We start from the raw sequence: 22,849 nt of genomic DNA on the forward strand, positions 1-22,849 counted from the left end.
AAATCAAAGATCCTCTGAGCTTTGTATGTCAGAGGCATTTGGTGACATTTAAAACAGTCAGATTTGGCCAGGTGCAGTTGCTCACGCCTGTAATCTCAGCACTTTGGAAGGCCAAGGTGGATGGATCACCTGAGGTCAGGAGTTCGAGACCAGCCTGGCCAACATGGTGAAACCCCGTCTCTACTAAAAATACAAAAAAATTAGCCTGGCATGGTGGCTCACGCCTGTAATCCCAGCACTTTGGGAGGCTGAGGCGGGCGGATCACAAGGTCAGGAGATCAAGACCATCCTGGCTAATATGGTGAAACCCCGTCACTACTAAAAAGACAAAAAATTAGCAGGGCGAGGTGGCGGGCGCCTGTAGTCCCAGCTACTCGGGAGGCTGAGGCAGGAGAATGGCGTGATCCCGGGAGGCGGCGCTTGCAGTGAGCCGAGATCGTGCCACTGCACTACAGTCTGGGTGACAGAGCAAAACTCCGTCTCAAAAAAAAAAAAAATCATATCAAGGAATTTTTTTTTTTTTTTTTTTTTTAGGCGGAGTCTCGCTCTGTCGCCCGGACCGGAGTGCAGTGGCCGGATCTCAGCTCACTGCAAGCTCCGCCTCCCGGGTTTACGCCATTCTCCTGCCTCAGCCTCCCGAGTAGCTGGGACTACAGGCGCCCGCCATCTCGCCCGGCTAGTTTTTGTATTTTTAGTAGAGACGGGGTTTCACCGTGTTCGCCAGGATGGTCTCGATCTCCTGACCTCGTGATCCGCCCGTCTCGGCCTCCCAAAGTGCTGGGATTACAGGCTTGAGCCACCGCGCCCGGCCGGAATTTCTATTTAATACAGCTTCTTCAACTAATTGGGTGGCTAGCTAAAAACACCTATTGAGTAGTTATTTACCTCTGATGGCTGTAATTTATTTTAGAAAGCAAAATAAAAACTGAGATTTGTCTTGGGTAACCTGAATTAGAACAAGAGATACAAGAAACAACATCATTAACTTACTGCTGGTGTTCCAGAAGGGAAGCCGTCTTTCTCTGAATATGAAACAAAACATGACGTTAGCAATTCAAGAAATAGCAGTTTTATATAATAAAAGGAAAAAAAATAAAGCAGAAAAAGCAAAATGTTCTTAAACTGATCTCAAGTTGAATTAACTCTTGAGAAAAATGATAACACAAGTAGTCAAATAAGAATTTATATAAGACCAAGCTAAGGCATCTGAAATCTAAATCAAACTATAAATTTACTAAAAAATCAGTGAATTATATATTTAAAATGGGTGAATTGTACTGCGTGTAAATTATACCTCAATACAGCTATCAAAATTTATTTTGAAAGTATACCTATCCATCTGTATTTATTAAAACAAAACAAATTTATTGATAAAGATACTTTCTCCAGTAAACTGCTGACTAAGGAACTTAATGCAACAATTAAGAGAATGCCAACTGTGCAAAGTAAAATTCTGACATTGTTTTTTCTTTTAAAAATGCCCAGAGACATACATATATATATCATATATAACATACACTAACAGGCCGTGTGCCGTGGCTCATCCTGTAATCCCAGCACTCTGGGAGGCTGAGAGACAGGCAGATCACCTGAGGTCGGGAGTTCAAGACCAGTCTGACCAACATGGAAAAACCCCATCTCTACTAAAAATACAAAATTAGTCGGGTGTGGTGGCAAATGCTTGTAATCTCAGCTACTGAGGAGGCTGAGGCAGAACTGCTTGAACCCGGGAGGCAGAGGCTGTGGTGAGCCAAGATTGTGCCATTTCACTCCAGCCTGGGCAACAGAGCAGAACTCCAGCTCAAAAACAAAACAACACAACACACACACACACATTTATGTATGTATGTATGTGTACTAGGTACAAATAAGCTACCATTTGGTGGTCACTGATTTTTCAAAAAAATTACTAATTTACACACAGACTTACTGGTTGATACAAAAATTTTAGGAACAAGTCTGACCTTTTCCTAAGGGTGTACTAGACACAACAAAAAAGGTCAAGATCGGGCCGGGCGCGGTGGCTCAAGCCTGTAATCCCAGCACTTTGGGAGGCCGAGACGGGCGGATCACGAGGTCAGGAGATCGAGACCATCCTGGCTAACACGGTGAAACCCCGGCTCTACTAAAAAAATTAGCTGGGCGAGATGGCGGGCGCCTGTAGTCCCAGCTACTCGGGAGGCTGAGGCGAGAGAATGGCGTAAACCCGGGAGGCGGAGCTTGCAGTGAGCTGAGATGCGGCCACTGCACTCCAGCCTGGGCGACAGAGCGAGACTCCGTCTCAAAAAAAAAAAAAAAAAAAAAAGGTCAAGATCACTTGCAAAAAGATTTCTCTGTCTCCCCTGAGCACGGCCTTTATTTCTGTGAGGATGCAAACATTAAGTATAATCAATTAAAATCACATGCAGGATTTTAGCTCATACTATTTTTAAAAACCACGTGTATGACTTGAGAGACAGACAAACATATTGAAAAATGACATCCTGAGGGTGTAGTGAGCAAAATCTAAACTGAGGGAAACAGGACAAATGGTCTTGTTTCTTTAGTAAATACACGGCAAGAGAAGACAGCAGGAACCAGTGTGTGGGAAGGGAAGCCTAAAGATCAAATGAGATTCAGTATCAACCAACTGCAATGTATGAACTTTATTCTGATCTTTATTTGAACAAAAACTATTTTTAAAAATCCACTACACCAATTCTTACACTATATACCAATTCACTGGTTCTCTCACAGATAACGGTGTATCTCAGATACTGAGCAACTTGGAAAACAAAGTACACCAAATCCATTTTCCACCCAGCTATATTCATCCAGAAAGTAAAATTTACATTACTATGATTACGTAGATAACATTCCAGACATTCCAATTCTGAGGTATAAATCCTTCTAGTTCTAACGTCTATTTCATATACGATTTGTCTATTTTATATATTAAAATATATATATTCTATTATCTGCATACACACGAGTTTCAATTTTTTGAGCGGACCTAAACATTTTTTAGTTCAAATCAGTGCAAAACAACCTCCTCTTGTCCCACTAACAGTAAGTGTATTTCTAGTATGAACATGTCTATCAACCAGCTTCTTTTCCTTTGATTGCTGGAAGTCATTTAAAAGCAGTGACAAGTGAAAAATGAAAACAAAAACACAGCAATGAAGATAAAAAACCAAATAAACAAAAAGCCAAAATATCCATCAACTCCCATTTCTGGTAAACCTATGAGATTACTATAATTCACAGATCCAAATTATGCTTCAGAACGGCCCTGGATCAGTCTACAAAAGGTAGAATCTATCCAGGGAAAAAATGTTATCGACAAGAACCATAGTTTAGCTTTTCATTTTTCCAGGAGTCATCTTTTTATCTAGAAGTGCTTCACAAATCTCCATCTGATCCAGCCTTACGCCACTGTCTTACCAGGAGGAGTAAAGCTCAGATATTTCTGCTTCACTGTGTTGGAGTCGTAGAACTTGAGGACATCCAGCACAGCCTGAGGATTCTTCTTCTGCTCTAGTTTGGTGATATTGGAGGTCTGTAGTAATCGAGCCCACTGTTCTGGCATGCCCTAACAAAAAGATATTCAGAAATTAGTTACGGTTTAAATTGATGCAATAAAATTAATTTCCAGAGATAAATGACAAAATATACAGAACAAACCAATCTTTTTTTTTTTTTTTTTTTTTTTTTTTTTTTTTTTTGAGACGGAGTCTTGCTCTGTCAGCCAGACTGGAGTGCAGTGGCCGGATCTCAGCTCACTGCAAGCTCCGCCTCCCAGGTTCACGCCATTCTCCTGCCTCAGACTCCCGAGTAGCTGGGACTACAGGCGCCGCCACCTCACCCGGCTAGTTTTTTGTATTTTTAGTAGAGACGGGGTTTCACCGTGTTAGCCAGGATGGTCTCGATCTCCTGACCGCGTGATCCGCCCGTCTCGGCCTCCCAAAGTGCTGGGATTACAGGCTTGAGCCACCGCGCCCGGCCAGAACAAACCAATCTTTCAAGTGTAGGTACGACTAAATTCTAAAAGATCTCGTTTTCTAAAGGTCTATTTTTTCTTTTTCTGAGACAGAGTCTCGCTCTGTCCCCCAGGCTGGAGTGCAGTGGCGCGATCTCGGCTCACTGGAAGCTCCGCCTCCTGGGTTCACGCCATTCTCCTGCCTTAGCCTCCTGAGTAGCTGGGACTACAGGCGCCTGCCACCATGCCTGGCTAATTTTTCGTATTTTTAGTAGAGACAGGGTTTCACCGTGTTAGCCAGGATGGTCTCGATCTCCTGACCTTGTGATCCACCCGCCCCAGGCTCCCAAAGCGTTGGGATTACAGGCGTGAGCCACCGCGCCTGGCCTGGGTCTATTTTTCTAAGTCTGCTTTGCCTAACTATAATTAACAGGCTCTGCTCTCTAGGGAAACAATATATCCAACCATTAACACTTTTATAAAAAGCAGAAAGCGGTAAGAATTCATAGTTAACATACGGATAGAAATGCTAATTTCCTTTTTTTTGAGATGGAAGTTTGTTCTTCTTGCCCAGGCTGGAGTGCAGTGGCACAGTCTCAGCTCACTGCAACCTCCAACTCCCAGGTTCAAGTGATTCCCCTGTCTCAGCCTCCCGAGTAGCTGGAATTACAGGTGTACACCACCACGCCCGGCTAATTTTTTGTATTTTTAGTAGAGACGGGGTATCACCATGTTGGCCAGGCTGGTCTCAAACTCCTGACCTCAAATGATCTGCCATCCTTGGCCTCCCAAAGTGCTGGGATTACAGGCGTGAGCCACCGCGCCTGGCCTGAAGTGTTAATTTCAAATTTAATAATGAAGAAAATGTTTGAGTGCTATTTTACATGTTATAAATGGGCCCAAACTAGGTAAACTTACAGTGAATTCTCCAGTAACAGCATCAAAGCCAACATGGATGGTGTGTTCAAAATCAGATGGAGGAGAAATTTCTGGCCGTTCCTTTTCTTTCTTTTTACTTCCTAGAGGGCATCAGAAAAAAAGAAAAAGAATCAGCCTATTTAAACAAGACTAGTGAAGGCACTTACAATTTTTTTTTTTTTGTCTTTTGTTTTTTTACACAGAGTTTCACTCTTGTTGCCCAGGCTGGAGTGCACTGGTGCGATCTCGGCTCATTGCAACCCCTGCTTCCCGGGTTCAAGCCATCCTCCTGCCTCAGCCTCCCGAGTCGCTGGGATTACAGGTGTGCACCACCCCTCCTGGCTAATTTTTATATTTTTAGTAGAAACAGGGTTTCGCCATGTTGGTCAGGCTGGTCTCAAACTCCTGATCCACCTGCCTTGGCCTCCCCAAGTGCTGGGATTACAGATGTGAGCCACTGCTTGCCCAGCGTATTATATTTTTCCTAAAACACATTAGGATCAAAGTTATTCTAGAAAATATTTCTCCTAAAAACACTGGCTGATAGGAAACTAGTCAACGGAGTAAAGCAGACTGTCCTGCCACAGAGCACGGCTGGACACAACCAAACACCGTCCTGATGAGGAGGCACATGGAGCGAGCGACGGCAGCCTGAATAACAGAAGAGACAGCCCTTAGGGCACCAGCTCGCTCACAAAGGGCTACATCTCAGATTCTGAGCAATGTGGACAGCAAACACAGCAAACCCCATTTCCGCTCAGCTACATACATTGGGAAGTCAGATTTGCATTGCTGTGACTCCGCAGATAATACACACTGTCAGGACAAGTAGTTGACAAAGCCACCTCTCCTTTTTTGTGCAAGCCTAATCATTCCTTTTTAGTGGAGTTACTAATTGCCACATTTTAAAACTATACAGTTTTTCTATGATCCGAGTGCAGAAAAAATTATTTCTGCAACATTTCGGCCATACACCTATCAATAATATTCTCTGTAAACTCCAACACATCAGTTCCTCCCTGCAACCCCTCCCTCACAGCTCCTCTTGCTGTAATCCAGTCACTCATGCCTAGGCCTCCTGCACAGTTCCTGTCCATGCCATCCCCTTACTCCTGCCCTGTGCTGGAATCTATTTTCTGGATCTTATGTTTTCCTCCTCTAGATTTATCCCTTTAGTTGATAGTTCTTGACTCATTATACATATGCATATATATGTTGGAAATGTGTTTTTTTGTTTTGTTTTGTTTTTTTGTTTTTTTTTGAGATGGAGTCTCGCTCTGTCGCCCAGGCTGGAGTGCAGTGGCCAGATCTCAGCTCACTGCAAGCTCCGCCTCCCGGGTTCACGCCATTCTCCTGCCTCAGCCTCCTGAGTAGCTGGGACTACAGGCGCCCACCACCTCGCCCGGCTAGTTTTTTTTTTTTTGTATTTTTTAGTAGAGACGGGATTTCACCGTGTTAGCCAGGATGGTCTCGATCTCCTGACCTCGTGATCCGCCCGTCTCGGCCTCCCAAAGTGCTGGGATTACAGGCTTGAGCCACCGCGCCTGGCCGGAAATGTGTTTTTTTACCCTAAGCATTTCCAGTGTTGCTATTGAGAAGGCCAGCGCCATTCGGGTTCTCATTTGGAGCCACTGCTGGAAGTCAATTGTCTGTATATGTGTAAGTCTGTCTCTGGAGGCTCTGCCCTGTTGCAATTATCTGTTTGTCTGCCTTACGCCACTATCAGACTGCCCTGATTATTTTACTGCCGTTGTGTAACACGCATTGAAACTTCTTTTTCTTTTGTCAAAGCTTTTTGGGTAATCCAGGTCCTCTGCATTTCCATGTGAGTTTTAGAATGAGCTTATGAATTTCTACAGAAAGCCTGTTGGAATTCTGACTAGAATTGGAATGAATGTACAGATGAATTTTAGGGAGAATTTCTTTCTTTCTTTTTTTTTTTTTTTTTTAAGAGGGAGTCTCGTTCTGTCACCCAGGCTGGAGTGCAGTGGCATGATCTCGGCTCACTGCAACCTCTGCCTCCCGAGTTCAAGTGATTCTCCTACCTCAACCTCCTGAGTAGCTGGGATTACAGGCGCCCGCCACCACACCAGGCTGATTTTTGTAATTTCTGGTAGAGATGGGGTTTCACCATCTTGGCCAGGCTGGTCTCAAACTTCTGGCCTGAAGCGATCCACCTGCTTTGGCCTGCCAAGGTGCTTGGATTACAGACATGAGCCACTGCGCCTGGCTGAGAATTTATTTCTTGATTTCTTAACAACACCGAGTTTTCTGATCCATGAAAACAGTAAATCTTTTCATTTATTTAGGTCCTTATAAATTTCTCTCAGCAGTGTTTGCAGTTGTCTGTGTCTGTTCGGTATGCTTTATCAGAATACCACTGCCTCGGCAATATATTAATGTAAACATCAGAAGCTGGCTGGGAGCAGTAGCTCATGCCTGTAATCCCGGCACTTTGGAAGACTGAGGTGGGCAGATCACATGAGGCCAGGAGTTCAAGACCCATCTGGCCAACATGGCAAAACACTGTATCTAAAATCAAACTTTAGCCGAGTATGGTGGCACGAGAATTGCTTGAACCCAGGAGGTGGAGGCTGCAGTGAGCCGAGACTGTGTCACTGCACTCTAGCCTTGGTCACAGCGTCAGACTCTGTCCCAAAAAAAAGTTCGTTTGGCTCACCGTTCTTCCGGAGGCTGGGAAGTCCTCCAGATCAAGGATCAAGAAGCCACATCTGGTGAGGGCCCTTCTTGTTGTGTCATAACGTAGCAGAAGGCATCACATTGCAAGAAAGAGCAGGACAGGGCCAAACTGGCTTTTATAACCAACTCATACCCACAATAAAGACGTTGAGTCCATCCGTGAGCACTCGCGTCGTCTCCTGAAGGTCCCATCTCTCAACACTGTCTTACTGGGGCTTCAGTTTCTAACACGTGAACTCTGGGGCTACTTCTAATCAGAGCGCACACTGTTTCATCAGCGTTCTGCCTTGGTATTTCCTGATTTTTGATACTATTGCAAATGGCAGTTTTAAAGTGTCCTTTTTAATCATTCATTGCTGCCATAAAGAAACACAGTTGTGGCCGGGCGCGGTGGCTCAAGCCTGTAATCCCAGCACTTTGGGAGGCCGAGACGGGCGGATCACGAGGTCAGGAGATCGAGACCATCCTGGCTAACACGGTGAAATCCCGTCTCTACTAAAAATACAAAAAACTAGCCGGGCGAGGTGGTGGACGCCTGTAGTCCCAGCTACTCGGAAGGCTGAGGCAGGAGAATGGCGTAAACCCGGGAGGCGGAGCTTGCAGTGAGCTGAGATCCGGCCACTGCACTCCAGCCTGGGAGACAGAGCGAGACTCTGTCTCAAAAAAAAAAAAAAAAAAAAGAAACACAGTTGTTTCTTGAATACTAATCTTATATCCTAAAACCTTATTATGCTTACTTCCACTAGTATTTTTGTAAATACAGAATTTTGCTATAAAAATTCAATCATGTTGCTGGTGAATAAAGTCAAGTTTACTTGTTTCCAATCTGGACTCCTTTTATTCATTTTCTTTAAAAAAAAAAAAAAAACAAAACTTTTTTTTTTGCCTTACAGAATTAGCTAGACCCTTCAGTATATTGCTGAATCAAAGTGAATGAAGAGAAATTTTATTTTTCCTGATCTAAGAGGAAAAAGTGTCATTCTTTTTACCTTTAAGTTTAATGCCAGTGATAGGTTTGTAAAAGATGTCCTGTATGAGGCTGAAGGGCATTCTCTTCTATTCCAAGTTTGCTGAACACTTATCAGAACTGGATATTGGGTTCTGTCAAATGCCTTTTCTTGTTTTTTTGTTTTGTTTTGTTTTTTGTTTTGAGACTGAGTCTCACTCTGTCGCCTAGGCTGGAGTGCAGTGGGGCGATCTCGGTTCACTGCAAGCTCCGCCTCCCGGGTTCCTGCCATTCTCCTGCCTCAGCCTCCCGAGTAGCTGGGACTATAAGCACCGCCACCATGCTCGGCTAATTTTTTGTGTTTTTTAGTAGAGATGGGGTTTCACCGTGGTCTCGATCTCCTGACCATGTGATCCGCCCGCCTCGGGCTCCCAAAATGCTGGGATTACAGGCGTGAGCCACCGCGCCCGGCCTCAAATGCCTTTTCTATACATATTGAGACAAACCCATGGCTCCTCCATTGTGTTAATACAGTAAATAACATCAATCGATTTTCAAACTTAAACCAATGAAATCCACTTAGTCATGACATATCACCCTTTTTATACACTGTTGGATTCCAATTGCTAAAATCTTGCTAAGAATTTAACATTGGCCACGCATAATGGCTCATGCCTGTAATCCTAGCAGTTTGGGAGGCTGAGGCAGAGGGATCACTTGAGCTCAGGAGTTTGAGGCCAGCCTGGCCAACATGGTGAAGTCTCGTCTCTACTAAAAATACAATAATTAGCTGGGCGTGGTGGTGCATGCCTAGAATCCCACCTACTCGGGAGGCTGAGGCAGGAGAATTGCATGAACCCGGGAGGTGGCGGTTGCACTGAGCCAAGATGGCGCCACTGCACTCCAGCCAAGGCAACAAAGCAAGACTCCTTCTCTGAAAAAAAAAAAAGAGAGAGAGAAAAAGAAGACTGGTACATATTTGTTCATACCATCTTTTTAAAATCTGTATGGTGCCATCACCTCTCTCATTCTCAATACTGGTAATTTGTCTCTCCTCCCCATCCACAGCCACCTCCCCTCCCCATCAGTCTGGCTACAGGTTTGTCCACTTTATTGATATTCTAAATGAATCTACTTTTGGTTGCAGTGATTTTCTCTGCTGCTTTTTTCCCCTATTTCATTTATTCCCATTTTGCTTTTTATTATTTCTTCTACTTTCTTTGGATTTCATCTACTCTTCCCTTCTAGTTTATTAAGACGGCTTAGCTAAAGTCATTGATTTAAAATCTTTCTTTTCTTCTAACATGGTGTTTAATACCATAAGTTCTCCACTAAGTACTGCTTTAGCAGTATCCTACAAATATTGATGTTTTGAATTTTCATTCAGCTTAATATATTTTCTAAACGTTTTTATTTGTGAAGTGCTTTCTCTACTTTCCAAATATTTCCAGAGACCTTTTTGTGACTGATTTTTAATTGAATCATGTTCTCATGGTCATGAGAACACATTTTGTACGATTTAAATTATTTATTTATTTATTTATTCATTTTTGGATACAGAGTCTAGCTTTGTTGCCCAGGCTGGAGTGAAGTGGCATCATCTTCGCTCACTGCAACCTCCGCCTCCTGCATTCAAGCAATTCTCTGCCTCAGACTCCCGAGTAGCTGGGATTACGGCGCCTGCCACCATGCCTGGCTTATTTTTGTACTTTTAGTAGAGACGGGGTTTTACCATGTTGGTCAGGCTGGTCTTGATCTCCTGACATCGTGATCCATCCGCCTCGGCCTCGCAAAGTGCTGGGATTACAGGTGTGAGTCATTGCACCCAGCCTATTTACTTATTTTGAGAGGGAGTATCGCTCTGTCACCCAGGCTGGCGTGCAATGGTGCAATCTCAGCTCACTGCAGCCTCCACCTCCCAGGTTCAAACAATTCTACCTCAGCCTCCTGAGTGGCTGGGATTACATGTGCCTGCCACCATGTCCAGCTAATTTTTATACTTTTAGTTAAGACGGGGTTTCACCATGTTGGCCAGGCTGGTCTTGAACTCCTGACCTCAAGTGATCTGCCCGCCTCAGCCTCCCCAAGTGCTGGAGGATTACAGGTATGAGCCACTGTGCCCAGCCAACATTTTTGAGAATTTTAAAAAGTAGACCTCATGTGTCTTTAAAGAGAATGTATATTCTGCTGTTACTGTGTGGAATGTTCTATAAATGTCTATTAGGTCAAGTTGGCTGATAGTTACGTTCAAATTTTTTATATCGTTACCAATTTTATGTCTGTTTTTTCTACCAATTACCGAGAGAAGTTTTGGAATCTCTAATTATAATTGAATTTTCCTGTTTCTTCTTGAAATCCTCTCAGTTTTTGCTTCGTGAATTTTGAAGCTGTTCTTAGGTATATAAATGTTTAGTTCTTCTATACCAGGTTAACGAACTAGTCCTGTTATCACGAAATAACAGCCTTCCTTATTATCACTGATAGTATTTTTTAGCTCTGAAATCTAGCTTGTCTGCTGTTTATACAGCCAGTCCAGGTTTCTTTTAATTGTTAGCACACCTTTTCTATCCTTTTATTTTGACCTATTTTGTGGCTTTATGTTTTAAAGTAGATTTCTTGTAGGTAGGTCTGTTTTTATCAATCTTTTCTGCCTTCTTCTGGACTAAGTATTTTGAGATTCCCTTTTATCTACTCAGTTGTTTCTTAAGCTAGAACTCTTCATATACTACCATGTTCACCTGTTGAAATTGTACACTTCAATGGGTTTTAGTTTATTTAGAGTTGTGCAATCATGATCACAATCTAACTTTAGAACATTTATCATACCCCAAAGAAACCTTGTACCTAATGGCAATGACTCCCCATTTCAGCCGCTGCCCAATCCCAAACCTCAGGCAACCACCAATCTACTTTGTCTCCGTAAGTTTGCCTGTTCTGCTCATTAATCTAAATGGGACCACACAATATGCAGGTGTTTTGCGAATGACTTTTTTCACTTAATGTTTTTGGGATTCATCCATGTTACAAGGTGTATCAGTGCTTTGTTTCTTAACACTCAAACAATTATCTTTCAAAGAAATTTAGATAAGAAAGAATGCATCCCACAGGGGTCCCCAACCCCCAGGCCACGAACTGGTACCAGTCGAGGCTTGTTAGGAACCGGCTGCACAGCAGGAAGTGAGTGGCAGGTGAGTGGGCATCACTGCCGGAGCTCCGCCTCCTGTCAGATCAGCAGTGGCGCTGGATTCTCATAGCGTGAACCCTACTGTGGACTGTGCATGTGAGGGATCCAGGTTGTGTGCTTCTTATGAGAATCTAATGGCTGATGACCTCAGGTGCTGGGTCTGTGGGAAAATTGTCTTCCATGAAACCAATCCCTGGTGCCAAAAAGGTCGGGAACCACTGATGAACCACTTCCAGTGCTTTTCATTCTTTCTTGTAAGTCCACATTTCCATCTGACATCACCTTCCTTCTGCCTGAAGGGCTTAGTTTAACATTTTTTGTAGTATGTCTGCTGATAATACACTCTTTCTGCTTTTATGCATTTAAAATTCTGTTTCCTTCTTTGCTGTGGAAAGACACTTTCAAGAGTATAGAATTCCAGGCCGATAGATTTTTTTCTCTTTAAATACTTGAAAGATGTTGTTCCTTGTCTTCCGGCTTGCATTGTTACTTAGATACAGTCTGTGATCTCTCATATCTTTGTCCTCTATATGTAGTGAGTCTTTTTTTTCTGGTAGCTTTTAAAATTTTCTCTATCACTGTTTTTCTTGTTTGTTTGTTTGTTTGGTTTGAAACAGGGTCTCGCTCTGACACCCAGGCTGGAGTGCAGTAGTGCGATCTCGGCTCAGTGAGCCTCAATCTCTGGGCTCAAGCAATCCTCCTGCCTCAGCCTCCCCAGTCCTGGGAGTACAGGTGCACACCACCCTGCCCAGATCATTTTTCTTACTTTTGTTTTTTTGTAGTGATGAGGTTTCGCCACGTTGCCCAGGCTGGTCTCGAACTCTTGGGCTCAAGTGACCTTCCCACGTTGGCCTCCCAAAATCCTAGGATTAAAGGCCTGAGCCACTGCACCCGGCCCTATCACTGGTTTTAAACAATTTGATTACTATAAGCCTTGGTGTCGTTTTCATGTTTCCTATGCTCAAATTTTGTTAGATTTCTTGAATCTGTGGGTTTACAGTTTTCATTAAATTTGGAAACTTTTAAGCCATTTTTCAAAAAAGTATGAGGATATTTAAGCTGGTTTTTATTGGATATGTTTGCTTAGAGAGTCTCTGTAATTTACCTGTTGATTTTCTTTCTTTTCCTCACCCCTGTGCCTAGGTTGCTGCCTCCTTTCCAGCACTAAATGGCACTCTAAGTCCAGGTTTGCCTTGGTTCTAGCAGAGTGCAGCCCATCCTAAATGGGAGCGAGGAGCCCCAGAGGGGATATTCTGGCAGCAGCGCAGGCAGGATGCTGTGGAATAAACCTCCTACAACACGGTAGTGCTGAACAGCCGCTCTATTTGGCATCCCCTTTGGCTGAGTTACACAGCAGGGTTTCCAAGGCTGGGAAACGTAATCCCACCTCCCTCCTTTGCCTCTGGCTGTCCTCGGGGTAGTCCTCCCTTTGGGTACTCCCTATGCCTCCTGTGGGCTAAGGCAGGGATAGGCCTCCTGCCAGGGAACTCAAGATGGTGGGGAAGGTGGTTGTCCTCTTCAGTCTCACTTTTTCCCATGTAGAAACTGTAAATTGGGAGAGATTTTCCCACACTCGGTGCCAGGCGGACTGGGGGAAGGGGTGCTGCAGACACAGAAGTCCGATTCTTATAGCATGCTTGGAGTTCTTTCATTTCTCTGTGCCCCTGGGAACTGTCTCTCATATTTGAGTTCTTGGATATTGCTGGCGATCATCTTAGTGCTGTACATTCTTGGTTTTCTGTGGTGGGAACGGCAGAGTGAGTGAAGCCAGTGTGCTTCTATATCACTACTTAAGAGCTAGAGGTAGCTATTTCCTTGTCATTAGTTAGATCTTTTAACTGTTATCTTTTCTCTCATATGTTCCATCTTTGTATTTCTGTTTAATTCTTTGGGATAATTTTCTTTTCTTTTTTTATTTGAGACAGAGTCTTGCCCTGTCGCCCAGGCTGGAGTGCAATGGTGCAATCTCGGCTCGCTGCAACCTCAGCCTCCCAGGTGCAAGTGATTCTCCTGCCTCAGCCTCCCAAGTAGCTGGGATTACAGGTGTACGCCACCAAGCCCAGCTACTTTTTGTATTTTTAGTAGAGACGGGATTTCACCATGTTAGCCAGGCTGGTTTCCAACTTCTGACCTCAAGTGATCCACGCACCTGGGCCTCCCAAAGTGCTGGGCTTACAGGCTTGAGCCACCACTCCAGCCGGGAGAATGTTCTTGATTATCTCCCACTCTTCTTTCTATTGCTATCTTTTGTTTGTTTTGGTAATTTTAGATGTTGATATTCCCAGAATTAGTTTTCCATTGTTCTCTGTTCATTCTTCCTCTGTGAACTCTTTTCTTGTTTCCTGGATTCCTTTATCTCCTCTCTTTGAAGATTACCCAGTATGTGTGTGTGCACACGCTGGCGTTTTGGGGGTTTTCTCCTTACACTGTCTATTTAAGTTCCTGTTTTTATCCCTATTGTTTTGGACTCTCCTTCTCATTTATAAAGGGTTTTTCATAAATATCTGCTGATCCTTTACTGCCTACTCATACAGAAAAGTATTAAAAAGCTAACTGGGAGATAAGCCAACCTTAACACTAAAGATAAGGACAGTATGCAAGGTACCTAAAGTATTTTTTCTCCAGGCCATTGTTTATCCAGAGAAAAACCCTCCAATCTCCTGTCTGAGGGCTATGAGTCAGGCTACAAGTATTCTGAAAGCAGGATGGGGAAAGGAGATGAAAATGCTGACCTGCATGGAAGTCACCTTCTTTACTCTGGAGCTTCCACTTTTCCTGACTCCCCTGGTAAGAACAGAGGCCTCTCTGGTTTAATTTCCCTTGAAATAAATGTAAATGTCAGTTTATTCTTTTTTCCTTCCAGAGAATGGGGGTTACATTTACGTGGATTGTGGGGTGTAAAGGAGGAGTCCTGGCGGGCCTCTGACACTTTCTATGTTGATTTTCAACTAATCCCCCTTCTTTTCGGCATGTGTATTACATCCCACCCCTACTCTGACACAGTATTGTGTGCCTCTAAATCTTGAGCTTCCGGAATTTTTACACGGGAAACTCGGTCCCCTTCTCACAGATTCCCCTCTGCTAACACTTAGGTTACGTGTTTCTCTGTCCTGCCGAGTCAGGTGCCAATTTGCCGCCACTTCTGCCTTCCAAATGTGTGCCGAGGCCTCCTTCACACTGCTATCTCCTCTCTTTTTCTCTTTGACCTTGTGTGTGTGTGTATACGCATAGATGTGTTTTTTTTTTCTGTCATTTTAGTTGAATCCTGGGAGGGAGAGTAAATGGAACGCCTCTGTATGTGGTCAACATGCTGTGTGTAACCTGAAGATTCTTCCACTATCAAAGAGTTAAAAATTATGCTATTTGATAAGTCTGTACATATAAAACTGGAAATGTTACCATATGCTACTCTTTGTTTACCACGGTACTACTAATTTAGTATTGGTAGGAAACACAATTAATACTTATTTAACTAGTAATGACAGATTTATGCTCAAATGTCCATCCCCTCTCTAGGCACATAACTTAGAAGAGATCTGGTCACAGTGACAGGGAAGGGAATACTGGTTATGGAAAGGGGCAGAGGGAAATGAAATTGTTAAGCCTGGATTATCTTTACTGAAACACGCAATTATTAATATATCTATCACAAATTACTTTTCTCTCAATTTTCACTAGACTTTGAGTAATCTGAGGTTGTGTGCTCAACATTTCTTTATGTCCCTTGGCTTCTAACGGAATACCCTACATACAGGAGAAAATATTGGTTAGTTAATGATAAACTAGTAGTTTACAATTTAACGTACTATGATTATATGTGTTCTTTTAAAAAAAAAGAAATCTGCTTGGCATCCTACTTCTGGAAACTTCCCTCACCCTTCTTCTATGTAGATAGTTGGGAAAGATGCCATTTTCTTACATGACTATGGTCACAGATGACTGGTCCAAGGTGGACAATTAATTCAAGCCAGGTCAGCACAGCTTCCCACATACCCTTGGGCAACTGGTTCAAGGGCAGCTACCTCAGCAGCTAAGCCAGACTCAGCTCCCTCAGAACCAGTCTATCACCAGTGACTGAAGTTATAAGAAACTGAGCCCAGGAATTATATTTCTTAACACATAGAGAAAAAACATTCTGAAATAAGAAATATAAAATAAGAAAGAAATATAAAAAGAAGGGTGAGAGATATCCAGCAAGAGAACTCCTGGTCCCTGCTGTGTCTAAGGCCTAGTCAATATTCTTCAACTTGGAAATGTTAAGAGTTTAGAGAAATATATTAAAGTTTCATATATGATGGAAGTATAGAGTAAAAAGTTAAAGACACAAAAACGATTAAGCAGAACTTGAGATAGAGTCACATTCATTCATTCAAAATAAACATAATATCCTAAAAATCTGTTTAATTCCATTTGTTTTTACGTAACACACATACAGGTACTCTGTATATTTTAATAGTATCAATGGGGAAAGGGAGGGATGTTAGAAACAGCGTCTAAAACAAAAAGATACCAAAGCATATCTCGAATTGACCAATGTGCTGGAAGGACAATGTGCTGGAAGGATATTGCTACATAAACAGAATGTCTTTGATACTGTTATATATAACAACTCTAGAAGCCCAGAAATAGAGGGCCAATCAAAATAACTTATGTAGATGTGGGGGTTCAGTCAGGATGGCAGAAGAAATTACAGAAATAGAAAAAAGCAACCTTCTTGGAAGGCCAGGGAGTTTTGGAAAGCTTCAAATAGTTTGACTGAGCTATCCAATCTTTGGCCTCTAGCTGAGGCCGGTGGTTGCAACTTTTTTTTTTTTTTTTTTGAGATGGAGTCTTGCTATGTCCCCCAGGCTGGAGTACAGTGGTGGGATCTCTGCTCACTGCAAGCTCCACCTCCCGGGTTCACACCATTCTCCTGCCTCAGCCTCCCGAGTAGCTGGGACTACAGGCGCTCACCACCACGCCCGCCTAATTTTTTGCATTTTTAGTAGAGATGGAGTTTCACCATGTTAGCCACGATGGTCTCGATCTCCTGACCTCGTGATCCGCCCACCTCAGCCTCCCAAAGTACTGGGATTACAGGCGTGAGCCACTGCGTCTGGCTGGTTGCAACTCTTTACAGCACTCTCCTGGGAGTCTGTAAGCGGCCCGGACTCTCAGCTGGACTGACAAGCGTAACGTCTGTGTCAGTGTAAGTTATTAATCTGTCACTGGGTCAGGGTCTGTGGGATGGACCCCCGCATGTGGACACCTTAGCCTTGGAGAAATCTGAAATCTGTTCATGTTTCATAAAATAAAAGTAGGTCAACTTCTGTTTATCAAACACAACCATCCACAGGAGGTTCACCGGGCAACCAGATCACCTGATGGGAAGTAATGGACCAGGGTGAAAAACTTATTTTAATAAAATGAACGATTTAACTAGTGTCCTGGGGAAAAAAAGATTCTTAGAATCATCTTCCAACTTCATTAGACAACAAAACAGCAGCAGGCAGGCAGCAACCTTCAGCCAAAAGGCAGAGACCCTGAGTCACATGTTGACAAAAGGCACTGACAAGAATCCTAAGTAGGCTGCTGTCACGTTCTCCAGGGCCACTACCTTTTAGACTACTTTGGAGCTAGTCTAAGGCTAAACAAACAAAAGAAACCCCTTATCTATTTAAAAGGAAGACTCTTCTGTTTCTAGTCTAACCATAAGCAATTCCTTCTTTGTTCTTTTGACATGCAATAGCTTCAAATTCCACCACACAGCAGACAAAGGGGTCCCCAGTCCCTGGGCCATGGACCAGTACAGGTCGATGGCCTGTCAGGAACTGGGCAGCACAGCAGGAGGTGAGCAGTGGGGAGTGAGCATCACCACCTTAGCTCCGCCTCCTGTCAGATCAGTGGCAGCATGAGATTCCTATAGGAGCACGAACCCTATTGTGAACTGCACATGTGAGGGATCTAGGTTGCACACTCCTTATGAGCATCTAACTAACGTCTGATGATCTGAGGTGGAAGAGTTTCATACCGAAACCACCCCCCCGCCAGCCCCATAGAAAAATTGTTTTCCGGCCAGGCGCGGGGGCTCATACCTGTAGTCCCAGCACTTTGGGAGGCCAAGGTGGGCAGATCACCTGAGGTCAGGAGTTCAAGACCAGTCTGGCCAACATGGTGAAACCCCGTCTCTACTAAAAATACCAAAAAAGTATCCAGGCCTGGTGGCAGGTGCCTGAAATCCCAGCTACTCGGGAGGCTGAGGCAGGAGAATCGCCTGTACCCAGGAGGTGGAGGTTGCAGTGAGCCGAGATCACACCATTGCATTCCAGCCTGGGCAGCAAGATGAAACAAAAAATAGAAAAAAAAAAATTGTTTTCCAGGAAACCATCCCCCCAGTGCCAAAAAGGTTGGGGCCCACTCCTCTAGGAAATAGGCAGAGAAGTATGGGCTACTATTATTAATCTCAGAATTCAGTTTTTTATTTTATTTATTTATTTATTTTGAAATGGAGTCTTGCTCTATTGCCCAGGCTGGAGTGCAGTGGTGCGATCTCAGCTCACCGCAAGCTCCGCCTCCCAGGTTCACGCCAGTTTCCTGCCTCAGTCTCCCCAGTAGCTGGGACTACAGGCACTCACCACCACGCCTGGCTAATTTTTTTGTATTTTTAGTAGAGATGGGGTTTCACCATTAGCCAGGATGGTCTCGATCTCCCGACCTCGTGATATGCCCGCCTCAGTCTCCCAAAGTGCTAGGATTACAGGCGTGAGCCACTGCGCCCGGCCAGAATTCAGTTTTTTAAATCAGAAAGGTTGTTTACAGATCGAAGTCATAACCAACCAGAAGTGAAGGTGCTTATAGGTTGAATAACTAGATGTGAAAATTGCTTTAGTTAATAAAGACAATATTATTCAACTCTGGCTGTATGAATAAAGCTTATTTTAAAAAGTCAAATGGCTCATTGACATTTTCATTATTAAAACTAGTAAGACTAGTTAGGCCATTTCTCACTTGGGCTACTGCAAAAGCCTCCTAACTAGTTTCCAACTTCACTCTCACACTTCGAACAAAACCTATTTTCTATACGCCTACTATTCTCTCCTATCTAAAACAGAGAGGTGGCCGGGTCTTTCCCCTGTTTAAAAATCTGTAATGGTTCCCCAGGCAACAGGATAAAATCTGAACTCTGTAGCATAGAATACAAGGCCCTTTATGACCTGTCCCTGCCTACCTACCTCTTCAGCCTCTTCTGCTGTCTGTAGTGCCCACACACACCCTGCAGCAATTGTCTCTCCTTCCCTCTCTGCTTTCCAGTAACACTGGATGGCACTCAGCTCCACCGACGTGCTACGATCCCTCCTGCAGGTGGGCCACTGAGGCAAGCTCCTCCCCAGGCAGGGAACGATCCCTCCTGCAGGTGGGCCACTGAGGCAAGCTCCTCCCCAGGCATGGAACGATCCCTCCTGCAGGTGGGCCACTGAGGCAAGCTCCTCCCCAGGCAGGGAACGATCCCTCCTGCAGGTGGGCCACTGAGGCAAGCTCCTCCCCAGGCAGGGAACAATCCCTCCTGCAGGTGGGCCACTGAGGCAAGCTCTTCCCCAGGCAGGGAGCACACTTTGCAGCTGTTGTTGCCCTTCCTCATCCTGTGGTCGTCACTCTAGTATCATTTCCTTAGGAAGCCTCCCCAGAGGCCGGGCGTGGCGGCTCAAGCCTGGAATCCCAGCACTTTGGGAGGCCGAGACGGGCGGATCACGAGGTCAGGAGATCGAGACCATCCTGGCTAACACGGTGAAACCCCGTCTCTACTAAAAAATACAAAAAACTAGCCGGGCGAGGTGGCGGGCGCCTGTAGTCCCAGCTACTCAGGAGGCTGAGGCAGGAGAATGGCGTGAACCCGGGAGGCGGAGCTTGCAGTGAGCTGAGATCACGCCACTGCACTCCAGCCTGGGCAACAGAGCGAGACTCTGTCTCAAAAAAAAAAAAGGAAGCCTTCCCAGACATTCCAGATTAGACAGATGTCTCACACTACCTCGGTACCATAGCTTGTAATTTCATAGCTTGTAATTCCATACCATGGTTTTAGCTGCTGTCACGGGAGCAGGGACACTATCTGCTTTGCCTGTCACTTATCTCTGATTATTCACATAGTACACACATTAGCAAGCATGGAAAAAAGATTTGTTCCATCAAGTTGCCCTAAAAAGGCATGATTGGAAAGGATTTCTAATTTTCTCAAGTTTTTCAGTGACGCCAATTAAAACCAGTAATGAATAACTGAAAACATCCTAGAGTCTTTCTTTTCTTTTTATAAAAATATTAGCTGCTTTTTATTTTTTTATTCTTTGTAAGGAAAACAGTAAGGGATGGAAATTTTTTTGTGGAGTAAAATGAATTATCTCTAGATCAGGCCTTACATTAGAGATGGCAAAAGTCTTAAGGTTGTTACGATCTTTTAAAAATAGAAATACAATTGTTTGCCTTTTAGACTCTTCTGTTTCAAGACGATGTACTGAGCACATACTGTAGTCCTCTCCCTTCTACACAAAATCCAAGTATTTCACAGAATAAAATCCACGAGGAACGCTCAAGAATGAAAAGCAATTAGGATAAGACCAGGGAGACAAGCAGCGCTTAGGATGTCGGTGGGAGAATGCGTCTGCAAATTGCTGCAGGTGGCTGAAACTAGAAGCGAGGAGGGTGGAAATGGGGGGACCCAGAGGCAACCACTAGGGTGATGAACGGGATAATCCAGTAAGAGCAGCAGAGCAGGTTATTTCTATGTTCATAAAAGCACGGATGTGCAAACACACACAAGGTTCTCCCTCATTCCTAATGCCGAAAGCTGGGCCCAGTGACTGGGCTGTGTTTCTGCTTCCAAGTGGGAGCAGTGGGTGTGAGAGGAAAAGGAGGTAGAGCTCTAGGAAACAGAGGAATCAAGAAGCATCCTACCCTCCAAACATTCCACACCATCTCTTTGTCTCTCTGAGACTGAAGACGACGTGCAACTAAACCTCCCTGTCAACAGGCTACACGGAGGCTCTGCAGATTCTCCGCCCTCAGTTACAAAGATGGATGCAATTCTCCCCTATTTGCCCTACAAAATCTATACAATTCTTTTTTTTTTTTTTTTGGAGACAGTCTCGCTCTGTCACCCAGGCTGGAGAGCAGTGGTGCAATCTCTGGCTCACTGCAAGCTCCGCCTCCCGGGTTCACGCCATTCTCCTGCCTCAGCCTCCCGAGTAGCTGGGACTACAGGCGCCCGCCACCGCGCCCGGCTAGTTTTTTGCATTTTTAGTAGAGAGGGAGTTTCACCTTGTTAGCCAGGATGGTCTCGATCTCCTGACCTCGTGATCCGCCTGCCTTGGTCTCCCAAAGTGCTGGGATTACAGGCATGAGCCACCGCGCCCGCCCCAAAGTCTATACAATGCTAATCAAAGTAGCCACAGGTTTTTCTTTGTTGCTGTTAAAGTACATGATAAACAGATTCTAAAATTTATAGAAAAAGCTGAAGAATCTGGTTAAGAGATTTGTTCTATCAGACATTAACAATAATTATTTAACAGCCAAGTGCGGCGGCTCACGCCTGTAATCCCAGCACTTTAGGAGGCCAAGGCTGGCAGATAGTTTGAGCCCCAGAGTTTGAGACTAGCCTCGGCAACATACAAAAATTAGTTATATATATATATATTATATACAATATATATTATATAACATCTATAATATAATATGTATGTATTATGTGTGTTATATACATATATAATATATATGTAATGTATATTATATATAATATAAATATATTATGTATTATGTATTATATATAATATAAATATGTATTATATATATAAAATACAAAAAGTAGTTGGGTGTCGTGCACCTGTAGTCCCAACTACTTGGAAGGCTGAGGCAAGAGAATCACTTGAATCTGGGAGGTGGAGGTTGCAGCGAACCAAGACACATGACTGTACTCACTCCAGCCTGGGTCACAAAGTGAGACTCTGCCTCAAAAAAAAAAAAAAAAAAAAAATTATATAGTAATCAAGACAGGGTGTCATTATTAGCTCAGGTACAGACAACCTAATGGAATAAAATAGAGAACACAGGAACAGACTCTCACATGGAAACTTGATAAGTAATGGTGTTATAGGTCAGTGGGGAAATAGAAGACTCAATAAATGGTCTGGGATACTATTCAAGTTTAAAGAAAAAAGTGAAAGTGAATCTTTTCACAGATATACAAAAATAGAATCCAGATAGCTCAAAGATTTAAAGTGTAAAAGGCAAGCTATAGAAAAAATATAGGAAAAAGTCTTCATGACCCCAAGTTAGACAAAAATTTCTTTTTTTTTTTTTGAGGCGGAGTCTCCCTCTGTCGCCCAGGCTGGAGTGCAGTGGCCAGATCTCAGCTCACTGCAAGCTCCGCCTCCCGGGTTCACACCATTCTCCTGCCTCAGCCTCCCGAGTAGCTGGGACTACAGGCGCCCGCCACGTCGCCCGGCTAGTTTTTGTATTTTTAGTAGAGACGGGGTTTCACCGTGTTCGCCAGGATGGTCTCGATCTCCTGACCTCGTGATCCGCCCGTCTCGACCTCCCAAAGTGCTGGGATTACAGGCTTGAGCCACCGCGCCCGGCCAAAAAAAATTTCTTAAAAAACAAAAACCTCGAACCATAAAAAAGAGAAATTGAGGCCAGGCACGGTGGCTCATGCCTGTAATCCTAGCACTTTGGGAGGCCGAGGCAAGTGGATCACGAGGTCAGAAGTTCAAGACCAGCCTGGCCAAGATGATGAAACACTGTCTCTACTAAAATTACAAAAATTAGTTGGGCTCGGTGGCAGGCGCCTGTAATCCCAGCTACTTGGGAGGTTGAGGTAGGAGAATGGATTTAACCTGGTGGGGTGGAAGCTGCAGAGAGCCAAGATTGAGCCACTGGACTCCAGTCTGGGTGACAGAACGAGACTCTGTCTCAAAAGAAAAAAATAAATTAATTCCATTAAATTATTCCATTATATCAAAATTAATAACTTCTATTCATTAAAATATACTACTAAAATGGTAAAAAGGCAAATCACATCCTGGAAGACTATCTTTAACATCATATGACTGACAAAAGATTAGTACATAGACTAAAAGGAATGTTTATTAATAGAAAACGAAAAAGTTAACAACCC

General features: G+C 43.9%; 1 protein-coding gene across 4 annotated transcripts in view; it reads right to left on the reverse strand.

Annotated features, from left to right (window-relative positions):
• PAK2 (p21 (RAC1) activated kinase 2) overlaps nt 1-22,849 on the reverse strand; it is a 123,144-nt gene that overhangs the window by 29,914 nt on the left and 70,381 nt on the right. For all 4 annotated transcript variants that reach the window (XR_004437463.1, XM_033213164.1, XM_033213163.1 and 1 more), the window contains exons 3-5: nt 4,877-4,977; nt 3,424-3,571; nt 991-1,022 (exon numbers count right to left, since the gene is read on the reverse strand). Coding sequence is in view for 3 of the 4 variants with exons in the window: in XM_033213164.1 (XP_033069055.1) it covers nt 991-1,022; nt 3,424-3,571; nt 4,877-4,977 (281 nt within the window). In the remaining variant the exon portion in view is untranslated. The remainder of the gene's footprint in view (nt 1-990; nt 1,023-3,423; nt 3,572-4,876; nt 4,978-22,849) is intronic.

The sequence above is a fragment of the Trachypithecus francoisi genome, unplaced genomic scaffold (assembly GCF_009764315.1).
Source record: "Trachypithecus francoisi isolate TF-2019V2 unplaced genomic scaffold, Tfra_2.0 Lachesis_group0, whole genome shotgun sequence".
NCBI classification, from domain to species: Eukaryota; Metazoa; Chordata; class Mammalia; order Primates; family Cercopithecidae; genus Trachypithecus; species Trachypithecus francoisi.